We start from the raw sequence: 13,806 nt of genomic DNA, 5'->3' as shown, positions 1-13,806 counted from the left end.
CACCAAAGGATTATCAGTTTAAGCATGTCTGTAATTAATTCATCAATTATATAAGTTTTATTTCTTTTAGTTATTCGCTTTTGAACTATATAAGTTTTACATATTAGAAAAAAAAAGTAGTCTAAGTGTCTCTTTTAAATTAAATGTTAAACTTTCCAAATATAGTGATTTAAATTAAAAAAATATTTATAAATGTTTATGGAAACAAAAAAGAAATAGCAAAACAACTAGATGAGTAATAGTTTAATAGTATGCACTTCATTTATATTTATACCATAACTTTAATAGCTAGTCTCTGTGATTGGTATCTTCATTTTAAATTAAAAGGATGTATAAATATTTTGAAAAATTAAATAACACAACCAATTGATGCAAAACAACTTAATTATACATGAGTAGTGCATTTCATGTTATTTACGAGAACATTGCTTGCAGACCTCGTCCAATAAACTCAAGTTTTGACTCGAGCCACTTACTTCACCTTTAGCTCGAAACCACATATAAAAACATGAGGGACATGAAAAATGGAGGAACAAAGTAGGTCAGAGAATACTAAGCCACTCATCTACTCGAGACACCATCCATGACTTCCACCTCCATTTCTTCTTCATCCTTTTGTATAGATTTTGCGATGTTCAACTCCACGAGTAGCTAAATATTTTTTTTATTAGATGCAGTTACCTAACTCTTGTATATTCAAACTATTTTTATATACAATGCTATACTACTCTTCTTCAGTTATGTTAATTCTTTATGTTTATTATATATTTTATGTTTATTATATATTGGGGTCTAATCAACCATAAATTAGTCAAAGTTATAAGAGGTTACAAAATTTTTATGAGTTTTGATCCTAAGACGAGACAATCAATAAATCATTTGTCTGAAAATCAAGAATGACTTATTGATTATATTTAAATTCTTGAACTCAATAAAAATTGATTTTATTCAATCGACAAGAAATTGTAATTTAATGTGGTATACTCAAGGTTTGCTCCGAGATTAGAGTATACATTTTCTTTATATGGATTGATGGCGGTGAATAAGAGAAAAATTTTTATTCTCGAACTTAATGAAATAAGAAAGTGAGGTGGTGAAGTAATAATCCCAACATCACTATTACATTCTTATTTGACAAACTTTCTCATCTCAAAAAACACCAAAAACATTGTAGTGTTTAATTTTAACTTCTCTTAAAGTTTTTGTTATTTAATTTGGTTTCATATTTTGTCGTTTATTTTGTTGTCAAGTTGTGGATTCAACACTCTTATTTACTTTAAAACCATTATGGACAATAATGCACTTGGAAGAAAGTCAACAATAGATAATGTACTTCTTTTCATAACATTTAAATTTAAAAAAAAATTACAAATGATAAATACCTCTTAAAAGAAAAAACAAATAATACCTAAATATTTTTTATAGATAAAGGATGCAATTATGTTCCTAATAGATATTATGAAACAAATATTTAATGAAAAAAATGTAACAAATAAGTAAACTTAACTAATTTTGTAACTAAACTCTAAAATCTAAAATATAAAAAATGTCAATTATGTTGATATTAAATGCATAATATATATTAAAAAATTAAAATTTACAAATTGGAATCACAAAACATACTACATCCGCCACTATAACCTATAAAAAACGAATTAGATTGAGTTGATCCACCGTATAAAAACAAGCTACAATCTTGGATTGGATTGATTAAGAAATGTCTAAGCTGGTGGTTGAAGCACTTGGTCCAATAGCCTTATAAGAAATCAAGGAGCTAAAACCTGCAATCAACAAAGTATATCTGTAACAACATAATAACACAATTTTGAAACTTCATTATAAAACAAAAAAGTCAAATATACATTTTTTATACTTGTTTTAATAATTTTATAAGTAAAAAATATTTATATTTCAAGTGATGTTATTGAAATTCAAATCTTAAACCACTTGGTTAAGACATAATATAAGTTACTAGTATTTTTTGTAAGGTCCTCTGTATGAGTATTAGAGAAGATGGTTAAGGTTGATGACAAAATATGATTATCCATATGATTATATCTTTGCGTACATTCTAAAGTTTACCAAATATCAAATTAAATGATTTTATTGTTTATTTTTCTAAAATAATATTTATTTAAAACATAAATTTTCCTATTTATTTATCCAACTTTTCTATATTTTCTCTCTATATTTGCTAGTTATTTATTTGTTTGGGAACCTAAAAGTTAGGATATTTGTGGTGATGTTTTATATTTTTCTTTAGATATCATGCTCTTCTATCTTCTTTTTTTGCATGTGATCTTAAGGTAATATGATCTACATAAAAAACCATAAAGTTTAAAGTCAGGTGGTCACTAATTTATTGGGTCCACACTCATTTAATTAAGAAAGATAAAAAATAAGTATTTTTCTTATGGGATCTTGGTCCATTGTGTAATTTAAAATATGCGAATGCCTTTGGTGAGAAAAGAAAAGAATCTATCATAGGAAGTGAAGAAGAAGAAAAGAGCAACCAATTTATCCTGTGCAAACTTGTACATAGAAGTTGCCTTGGAGAAAAGATTTCATCACTCATCTCATATATTGGAGTTTCCTCTGTTGTTTATCTAAAGTACCCATTGGGGTTTGTTATCACCTTGTTGGTGAGGAGATTGGTAGATTAATGCTTTGTTGATCTTTGAAATCTCTAAGAGAACTTGTGGTGTATCCATTAATTATTATTAATGGAAGATTTTACTGGACTAGGACGTCGAGTGGATTTTTCCTCCATATTGAGGTTTTTCCACCTTAAAAGTTTTGGTGTCTGCTGGTTTCTCCCTTATCTGTTTTATGCATTTTATTATTTTGCATATTATTTATTTAGGAAAGATTTGATATGGGTTTTGCTTAGAGCTATCAAAAAGGGTAACCCGACCCGACCTGGTTTAACCCACCACGGGTTGACCACTTAGTGAACTAATCCAACCCGACTCAATTATTAGAGCAAAAAAAATCTGAACCCGACCAGGACCATTATGAGTTGATGGGTTAAACTGGTTGGCTCACTAGCTCACTTAATTAAAAAAAGTACACTTTTTTTTCTTCAGTAGTCTTAGAACAAACTAAATTTTATTTATGACTAAAATCTAAATAAACTTCAATAGAATCCAACTACAGTCCAAAAAGATGTTAAACTCCAAATACAAACCAAAATAACAAAAATACAAATTACCAATGTGTTGGCTAAAAAACAACCTAACCTGACCCAAATGCAAAGTCCAATATAATAAAAAATACTTATGTCACCTTTTATTTGTAGGTTGGTGAGTCAACCTGGCTCACCACGGGTTCAACCCATGTGAGTCAGGTTCTAGGTGGGTCGAGTTAAAAATTAACCCGTACTAAAATTGTAAAAAAAACTCAATCCAATCTGACCCGAACTCGTGGTGGGCTGAATTCGGGTCGGGTTGGCTCGTAGGTTCCAACCCATTTATAGAACTCTAGTTTTGCTCCCGCTTGTTTATCTGGTTATTTTTATATCTTTCCAACATTTAGTTAGTCTAAGTTTGGTGATGTGTGTTTGGCTTATGAGGAACGATCTAAAGGATACCTCTCTTTCTCAAGATAAGATTCATTTAAAAAAATGTTTTCATATAAGAAAAATAGTTTTATTTTAAATGCTAATTTAGTTATTTGAGTTGAATTGTTTTAGTATAGGATAAAGCTTTACATGTGTGAAATTGAAAGCTTTACATGTGTGAAATTGAAATGGTGAAGTATTAACTAATGAAAAAGTAAGAAAAATTTTATTTTTATTTATTATTTTGCTTTTGAGGATTTAGATAACAAGTTGAATTATTAATATGTTAAAAAAACTTATGAAAACACAAATTAGATGCACTTCCTTATGCTGTATTTTAAATTCCATTAATGACTTATTGCAATATGTTACACAAGTTCCCTATGATATATAACATGAATTTTCCAAATTTTTCGGAATTAGCAAGAAATTCTGAAAATATAAATAAATAACCCAAGATATTATAAAAGAAACATAAGAGAAAAGAAAATGAGAGAATGACAAGGAAAATAATGAGAGTGTGTTTTTGGAGGAAGCAAAGAGTCTATTTATAGATGGAGTATGAGGCTGCAAAGGGCTAAAATCCCATGGCTTGCCGAGGAGACTTGCAACAACCCAACTTCACAATTGTGTCTTGCGGGAATGTGTTCAATTTGAAGAATCAGTTGCAGTTTTGCATATGGAAGCCTCATCTGTAAAAGGAGGAACAATGATTCACTTGGTTTATACTTTGCAATACCCAAATAATGTAATGTCATGATTATCACAACAAAATATTAGAATAGAACTTTCGAAATCAAATTTATGCTAGTTTAATTATAGGGTTAAATATGTTTTTGGTCCTTCAAGTTTTAGTGAAATTTAGAATTGGTCTCTCTTCAAAACTTTTGACCAATTTAGTCCTTCATCTTTAGAAACGTATGGATTTAGTCCTTTTAACCAGATTTTGTTAAGTTTATCTAACGTTTCAAACGCATTTCATGATAATATTTGAATTGTTTAAACTGTTTGACCCATTTTCGCTTAAATGCTAACTCAAATATTATCATAAAACGCGTTTGAAACTTCAAATAAACTTAACAAATTTTGATTAAAAGGACTAAATCCACATATTTCTGAAGATGAAGAACTAAATTGGTCAAAAGTTTCGATGAAGGACTAATTCCAAATTTCACTAAAACTTGAGGGACCAAAAACATATTTAACCCTTAATTATAATACATAAAAATTTGAATATGTGATTATGAAATTTTTTTAATTTAGGTATGACCAAAATTTTGAATGAATAACAAGTAGCCATAGAGATAGAAAATTTTAGTTTTCAATATATTTCAAAGATTTCATATTTATATTATGTTATGAATGATTTTGATGTGTTAATACTAGGGATGTCAACGGGACGGATAGGGTACGGGTAGTAGTTCCCTCGTACCCTACTCGCTGAATAAATATTCGCCCCGTACCCATACCCATATCCGTCGGGTATCCGTTATGCGGGTATCTGTCTATTTTTTTCATATCCACGGGTACCCGGGTATTTACAAAAATATTTTAAAAAATAATTATTTAACCATAATTATTGTTTGGATCAACAAGTTCCCTTTCTCCGATTGATTCTTAAAAAATAAACAAATAAAAAATCACTACCAATTTATATTGTAGTTTATTTTTGAATAAAATATTAAAGAAATTACTAACTTCATCAATATCCACCTCTTGCAACATTGTATAAAGTTTCATGTTGTCCAATTTTAATCTAGAAGAGCCTTAAAACATAAGGAGTTTAGTAAAAATTTATAACAATCACTTAATTAAAATATCTAAGTAAAAATGTTAATTTCATTACCTTCCATATTGGTCCATAACCAGTCTTAGAGACACATCAATGCCTCCACAGTATATGGAAGTAATTTACTCATTTGTGGGGTAAGAATCTCACCACCATTATTGAATGAAGACTCATAATGTTTTTACTAATATATATATATATATATATATATATATATATATATATACTTTTTCTGAATTAAAGTTTTTACTAATATAATGAAGACTCATAATGTTTTGACTCATTTGTGGGGTAATAATTTTTCTGAATTAAAGTTTAGCGGGTATGTGTATCCACTGGTACGGATACTATGATATCCGTACCCGCCCCGTTAACATGCGAGTATCAAAAATACCCATACCCACGGGTAGCGGGTATCCATTTTTAATATCCATTTTCTATCTGTTGCGGGTTTTATTCGCAGATACCCGCGGGTACGAATTTTTTTCACATCTCTAGTTAATACCTACGTAAACCTTTAAATGTGCTTGTGTTTTAGAGATTTTGTCTGGTTTGATTTTTGTGCATATCTTGCTTACATGTTTAGGGGACATGCTTAATAACTATGAAGTACTTTTAAAATTATTACTTTTGTATAAGAACATTTTTTCTCTTGTTAAAAAGTTATATTATGTTTTTATTTAATCTTTGAAAATTATTTATGATAAATATGAATGGTATGAATATTAGTTACTTATGTGATAATTAATATATTTTGGGTGCAATATTAATATTATGGGTTAAATATGTTTTTAGTCCTTTAATTTTGGTGAATCTTGAAATTAGTTTATTTTAGAACTTTGAACCAATTTAGTCCTTCAAATTTCAAAATACATGGATTTAGTTCTTTTAATCAAATTTTGTTAAGTTTATTTAATATTTCAAACGCGTTTCATAATAGTATTTGACTTGACATTAAAGTAAAAATGTGTCAAACAATACAAACAACTCAAATATAATCCTGAAATGCGTACAAAACATCAAATAAACCTAACAAAATTTGATTAAAAGAAATAAATTCACGTATTTTAAAAGATAAAGGATTAAATTGGTCCAAAATTTTAAAATAAAATAATTTTAAAATTAACTAAAAAATTAACTGAAAATTAAAAAAAAATATATATTTAACTCTAATATTAAATATAAAAACTATTATAAGTATACAATATCTAAACTTACTATTTTTTTGAAGGAAGTTGATGAAAGTATGCGGTGAGAAGATTTACCTGATGTTTAAGAACTTAGTGATAAGAGGTCGAATGTTTATCGAAATAATATTCTTTTTATTGAATTTGACTCTCTTAACTTGCATTGTGTTATGTACCTTCAATTTTTGTGATGATTATACTCTCTGACACATGAGTTGTAGATGACCATCACATAAATAATTTTGGGTGCAATGAGCTTGTTTTATATTTTGGAGTTTTATTTCCAAGTTCTTTGAAAGATGCTTTAAATAATTATTACCAAATTATTCATAATTTATTGAAGAATAAAATAAAAAAGTATATAGTAAATAATTACTAATTATCTCATTTGTATTAAAGATTTTGTGTTAGACCTTTTTTCATGACTTTTATTAATATAAATACTACGTATCTAAACGTTTAACCATAATAATAATAATAATAATAATAATAATAATAATAATAATAAAAATAATAATAATTAAATTAAATGTTAGGTTATTAATCTTTGTTAATATTTATATTTTTGTTTTATTGATACAATGTTAGTGTGAATTCTGTTTTTAAAATTATGTACATATATTTTTTATATAAGGGTTGAAATAACTTAAATACTTTATTATATATATATATATATATATATATATATATAAATTGTTCATAAAAAATATAAATATGAAAGATAAGAAAAAATAAATGTTTATATTCTATTTTTCTATTTTTTATTGTGATTTAATTGATTTATATTATCGTTAGGAATAAATAGATCAAATGAAAAAAAAATACTTTGTGTAGAAATTTAAAGTTATTGAAACATATTGGCTTTCATCTGTATTAAAAGTAGTTTTGAAAAAATAATGTTGTATATAATGTAAAACTGTTTTACAAATAATATTAAATTTAATAAGAATCCACCATATTATCTGGTCATCTTATTCATGAATAAAATTCGATAGTAAGGAAATGATCATTAAATCTCATGAAAAAAACTATCCTGATTATTGATTATATATATAAAGTTAACATCGCATTAAATAAGTTTAAGTTAAATTTAGATTAAAGTTTGAAAAGTATGTATTTTTAATTTTAACAAACTAACGAATTTCATTAAAGCAAATAAAAAATACATATTTAAAGTAAAATATACCCTGATACTTTAGTTGGATTAGAAGATAAATTTAAGAGAATACTAAAGAAAAAGGTATAACTTTTTTTATTATATTAATTTAATTTTTTACTTATTAAAATCTATAAAAATAAAACTTTTTATTATTATTTCGTGTACATATACCTATTAATTTTTTATATACTTACATTTTAGTGTGGCCTATTTTCTAACTTTGTAAGTTTTAAAAGTATTAATAATATAATGTTAATAATGAAGTATTTATTATTTTATTTTACATAATAATAAAAAATATTAATCAACTCTTAATTTTTCAAAAGTTTTTGTTCGGAAAAAAGTTAAAATTAAAATATCAGTAAATTAGTAATAATGAAAAATAATAAAATACAATAATACTTTATTAATGATAAAAATAATTTATTATTAATAAATATTTTTAATAAATAATATTAAGAATTACCTTCAACTTGAAAAAGGATAAAATTTTAATATAATGTTATTATTTTAATTTTAATTTAATTTAATTTTTATATTATTATAATGCATGTATAAACATTCATTTAAATTTAAATTTAAATAATAATAATAATAATAAAACAAATATATTATATAAATATTTTATGTTGAAAAAAAAAAAATCTAACATTATTGCTCAGCGGCTTTCCATGCAATCTCCTCCTTTTTAAAGGATAAAGTTTTACCAACTTTTTTTCTGCTCTAACATGCGAAAATAGACAATAATTCCTGCAAATTTAGACCTCAAATTTGCTTAATCAATACTGTCTCTAACACAAACCTCAAATTTGCTTAATCAATACTATCTCTAAAACAAAAACAAACAAGGGCTGATAGTTTTAAAATTGAAAATTAATTTTAGCTAAATTAATTCTGTAACAGAATAATTAGTTATTTTTTATTTAAGGTGAATTTTATATTTTTTAATTGATATTAATAATTAAATACATACTATTATGGATTAAAAAATTAATTTTACATTACTTTAACATATAACCAAGTTCCCATTTAATCTGAAACGTAATTAACTAGTATACAATAAAAGTTAAAAGATATATCTAATAAAAAAAAAACATTTTACCATGATATTACAATAACAACTTTACAAGGAATTCACATGATAAACTGTTAACTTCTTATTTATATGTTTGTTATTATTATTATTTTTATTAATATTTTATAGTTAGTTAAATTATGAAATATAACTATTGTAAAATTTTGGAGAATTTTGATCCTTTTAAAAGAAATATATAAAGTATATTTTTGTCCTAAAATTCCTCTAGTGTGAAAATGGAAATTGGATACTCATGAATTCTTTCATCCATATCTGATTGGGGCAGTTCTCAGTCCGCGTGCGTGGCATTTCGGTAAATGTGGTGGCCAAAAGATCCAAATATCAAGCCTTTTTCCGATATTTACATAATCAATGACGTGTTTGAAAATTGGTAGTCCAATGCGCGCTACACCCTTCTCGAAAACAAACACAGAAACCCCTGATCTGAGCCGTCCAATGTTTCCACGTCATCGATCCCCGTCTCTCCCAATCCAACGGTGCGGATCGCTACAAGACAAAACGCCCCGAACCACAAAGGCTAAGCCCACCTGAACCCTAGGTCAGACCCAAACTGCGAGCCCGTTTGCCCGGACACAATGAGAAAGGTTTATCCCCCAATTCGCCTCCTCTCTTACCAATGAGAGAGAAATTATAAAACACACCTAGAGAGAGAAACATAAACAAACCTAAACTCTCCAAAAACACCAAAACCAAAACCATCACCGCGCTTCAATTTCCCACACTTCACAAACCATCCCCGCGCTCTGCACTTCAATCCAATTTCATTCATCACCAATCTACGAGACAAAAGCGCGTTTGGGGGTTCATAAAAGCACTGCAACTCTCGCCCTTTTCCTTTTCTTTTCTATCGTACCCATGCGTTGCGACGGTGGTGCCTGAAACGCTTGCGGTGTCGTTTTGTATGAGACATAGGATTTCCTATTTGATGGACGAGATCTGGGAGCGGGCTGTGGAGACGGCCTTGGACGGCGAGAAGGACCATGCGTCCGCCCGGACGCTAACCCTAGACGGCGCCGTTAAGTGCGTGCAGGGACGGTTGCCTCCTCCTAGCCTGCTTGAAAGGTTCCAGAACCTTCAGCACCTTTCTATCGCAAACGTTGGTGTTTCAACGTTGGAGCAGTTTCCACGGCTCCGGAATCTGCAAAAGCTGAACCTCTCCGACAACCGGATCGCTGGTGGGTTGGAGTTTCTTGTTCAGGCTGGCCTCGATTCGCTGCGTGACCTTGATTTGTCGAACAATCGGATTCAGTACATTGAGGATCTCGCGCCTCTGGCGCAGGTGAAGCTGGTTTCGCTGGATCTGTACGAGTGTCCCGTGACGCGTGTGAAGGATTATCGATCTAGGGTTTTTGGGTTGATTAAGTCGCTCAAGTACTTGGATAAGATGGATGCGGAGGAGAACGAGAGGCCTGAAAGTGATGATGAGGAAGAGGATGAAGATGAAGAGGAGGAGGAAGATGACCCTGGGAGTGGCGAGATTGACGGAGAAGAAGATCGACCTCACGGGATTAACAATGGGCACAGCGAGGGAGTTGATGGTGTTGTTGATGCTGACGAGGAGGAAGAGAGCGATGCGGATGAGGAGGAGACGGAGACATCGAGGCGGGTTACTAATGGGGATAATCACCGGGAGAATGGATTCCGTGTTGTGCCGGTAGAAGGCGATGACGTAGAGGAGGACGATGAAGAGGATGATTCTGGTGAGGAAATTGATGAGGAGGAGGGCGACGATGATGATGTGGTTGAGGTTCATGAGATTGAGGATAGTGATGATGAGGATGGAGTGGAATATGATGAGGATGATGATGATGATGAGGACGATGAGGAGGAGGTGGATAATGATGAGGGTGATTTTGCAGAGCCGGAGAGTACTGGGAGGTTAACAAGTACCGAGGGCGAGATTGATGGGCATGAGCAGGGGGAAGAGGATGGAGATGAGGATGATAATGGGGAGACCGGGGAAGATGAGATGGGGGTTGAAGACGATGGCGATTTTGAAGATGACGATGAAGTGAGATATCCCTTCTGATTTATTTTGATTTTGTTTAGTGCATGCTATTATTTGGTTTTGTACTTTTATTTGTTTCATTGTTTGAATTTTTTCTGTGTTTTTGGTTTTTAATATTGTTTTGCTGTTTATTTGTGCTTCGTTTGATGTGGTCAGATTACCAAGGAGGGGGTGGTCTCTATTTGCTGATGCTTGTTATCTGGATTCATTCTTGTCTGTTTGGTTTAATTTATTTACATTGTGTGATGTGTATATTTCCGTCCGTGGAATTTGGGTTAATTTTTGGCTTGCATGTTTTGTACTTGAAAAATTAGACATTTTTTCATTATCCCGTATAATTGGATGATCTTGGATATTTGTTTTTTTACATTTATTGCTTATTTACATGTGTGCTATGTTCATGCATTTTGTCATTGCTGTGTCTATTCTACAATATGCATGTGGATGTTGCTTTGATGCAAACGCTGTTGATATTTGTCTGATTCCCACTGCCTTTTCCATGTTTATAGTTCCAATCAAATGCAGGAATTGGAAAGGAATGGACTCCTGCAGATACGGGAAACAGTGTAGCAGTATTAGTTGCAATTGAATTTTTGAATGTTAATGGCATATTATAGTGAATATTTTAGATCTCTTGAAAGCTTCGGAATTATTTATATTTTTAAAATAACTTTCTGATATCTTAATACTTGAAATTCCTCTCATGTTTGTTATAGGTTTTTCTTATGTTTTAATTGATGTCATTTTCTTAATAAAAAAACACTTATTTTGTTGTCATGTTTAAGAATTTTTACCATTTTGATATTTGTGTTTTTTTTTTCTTTAACACCAATCATTTGCCAGCCAGTGAATATTTAAATTTTTCAATTTTTTCTCGAAAAGTAGTTTTTTCTGCCCTTTTAACTTTTGGTATTTAGGATTAGGATGTTCTATTGTTGGCACATGCACAGCCTTTCCCAAGTCTGTGCTGTGTCATGCCTTGCTTCTGATCTGTTACTTATGTAAGCTTGTTTTGGTTGAAAATAAAGATATTAAAGAAAATTAGGTTAGAGTTATCAGCTTTTTAGTTTTTTTATTTTTTTATTTTACCGTGTTTCATTTATTCTCGCCTAACCCGTGATGATACATGAATTGAAATAGGAGCTTGTAATAAAATTATAAGAGGTTCATTTAAAACATTGTAGTTTTTTTGTTTTATTTTTGGTGGTGTTACTATAAAATTTAAGGATGTATGGGCAAGTATGTCAGTTTTTTAAAGTATGTCAGTTTTTTAATCAGACTTTTAATGTTATTGTTGGAATGACAGGAAGAAGACTATGGTGCTGGGTACCTTGTTCAACCAGTTGGACAGTCTGATGCTCTGAATTCTGGAGTTGTTGCTGATGTAGATGGTGGAAATGATGAAGGTGAAGAGGAGGATGAAGTTGATGATGACGATGAAGATGTTCAGGTGTTACCTCCTGACTCATCACACCTGAAGAGGAAGAGGAATGATGAAGAAGAGGATGATGAGGAGAGTGATGATGAAGATGTGGTAGCATTCACCAAATCATCGAAGAAGCATCATTGACCAACATCATTCTTAATATATAATGTTCTTGTTCTGTTGATGGCTTCCATGTGTGGGAAGCAGAGAAACCTCAGTTTTAGATAGAACAATGGTTAGCTTTTAGGAATTTAGCTGTGATGGACAGAGGACATATTAGGGAAAAAAGAATTGTATGTTGGGTGGAAATATGTTTAGTTCAAAAAGCCGTTAGTGTTTTTTCCCTCTTGCCTTTCACATATAGCCGTTACTTTATTAAATATTCAAATGGCAGTTATAAGAGGTTTACCGCTCATGTGCTCGATGCTGGTATTGGGTTGTAAAGGAACTGGCTTGTGCCTGGGGGAAAGGGTGGGAACTTTTTAAAATTTTTTCAAATCTCTAGTTTATTGGAGTACTTTTTTGGTGAGAGAAAAGGGAAAAGCTTGTAAAAACCTGTAGATAGTTCTTATGAAAATGATTCCTATCTATCAAATTTGGTGACTATTGTGTAATGACGTGTCTTGTTCACAAATTATTGTTGTTACGTGGATTTATTCCAGTTTCTCCCTGCATTTATTTGGATTGCAATCACCAGATTTTGGTCCAGGTGGAGTAGTCAACTGCCAGGTAATTTGCAAATGGGTCCCTGCAATTGTTTTTTATCTAATTCCCGAATTTCATGTGTTTATCACCTCCGTTACCATCTGAAAATTACATGTTGCCACGTGTTCCTAATCTTCATTTGGACGGTGAGATCAGCAGTGTTTATGCTATTAAATTTTATTTTTCCCAGTGGAACCCAGCCAATAAGAATCTATTAACTTGTCATTCATACCGCTCCTCAACACGGTCCCAAATTTCCGCGTGTCCTGCGCAACGCCCCCTCAAATGTGAGAAAAGTTCTTTATTTAGTGCAATATCCTGACCATTTTATATTATAAATAATTTCATTAATAATATGATTTGAAATTATTTTAACCCTTGTCAACTCGGAAATCATTAGTTAAATCATATCACAACTAAAATAATATATAAATATCTCAAATAAATAAATTGATATAAAAGTGGGTGCATGTGTTTTGAGTTTGCGTCTAATCAAAATGGTAATTGTTTACTTTTATTAACTTGAATTTGTTATTATATGTGAAAAAAAAGCTTCACTTTGTTACTCGGTCAAAGATAGTAGGTTAATTGATGAAGTGAAAGGCGAGTTATTGACCCAAAGGAAGAGCCTATTGGATAATAACATTTGTCACATAAAGCCACGATTCATTTTGCACCTCACACCTGATGATTCCATTTCTTTCCTTCTTACTCTCTCCCTGCCTCTTTTCTTTTCTCTAAGTATCTTCTTTATTTTATTTTTTTTCTTTTATTGTGCAATGACTAGAAGTAGAAACAAATCTCACTATCTTGACCTATTAGATAAATAGATCATGTTACATACTTTTAACAAAACCTACAAAGTTTGATGTTCTCG

The 13,806-nt window shown here is 30.3% G+C and overlaps 1 protein-coding gene across 2 annotated transcripts; it reads left to right on the top strand.

The window, feature by feature from the left end:
* Positions 1-9,342: 9,342 nt before the first annotated feature.
* LOC114176210 (acidic leucine-rich nuclear phosphoprotein 32-related protein) lies at positions 9,343-12,838 on the top strand. 2 transcript variants are annotated; one of them, XM_028061167.1, is made up of 3 exons: positions 9,343-10,801; positions 11,308-11,370; positions 12,105-12,838. In XM_028061167.1, the coding sequence occupies exons 1-3, from the start codon at positions 9,692-9,694 to the stop codon at positions 12,366-12,368; spliced, it is 1,437 nt and encodes a 478-aa protein (XP_027916968.1). In that variant the 5' UTR covers positions 9,343-9,691; the 3' UTR covers positions 12,369-12,838. The 2 variants fall into 2 exon arrangements, with proteins under 2 accessions (XP_027916968.1, XP_027916969.1); XM_028061168.1 differs by lacking the exon at positions 11,308-11,370 and having other exon boundaries at positions 9,349-10,801.
* The last annotated feature ends 968 nt before the right edge of the window (positions 12,839-13,806 follow it).

Source organism: Vigna unguiculata, chromosome 3, assembly GCF_004118075.2.
Source record: "Vigna unguiculata cultivar IT97K-499-35 chromosome 3, ASM411807v1, whole genome shotgun sequence".
In the NCBI taxonomy this organism is placed as follows: Eukaryota; Viridiplantae; Streptophyta; class Magnoliopsida; order Fabales; family Fabaceae; genus Vigna; species Vigna unguiculata.
Note: the sequence above shows the minus strand (reverse complement) of the source record. Positions and strands in the feature narration are given on the sequence as shown.

Excerpts from the sequence above, each read along its gene's own strand:
- LOC114176210 (XM_028061167.1), top strand. The coding sequence starts at position 9,692 with ATGAGACATAGGATTTCCTATTTGATGGACGAGATCTGGGAGCGGGCT. Across the intron at positions 10,802-11,307 it reads ATTTTGAAGATGACGATGAA|TTCCAATCAAATGCAGGAAT; the intron begins GTGAGATATCCC and ends CCATGTTTATAG. Across the intron at positions 11,371-12,104 it reads ATACGGGAAACAGTGTAGCA|GAAGAAGACTATGGTGCTGG; the intron begins GTATTAGTTGCA and ends TTGGAATGACAG.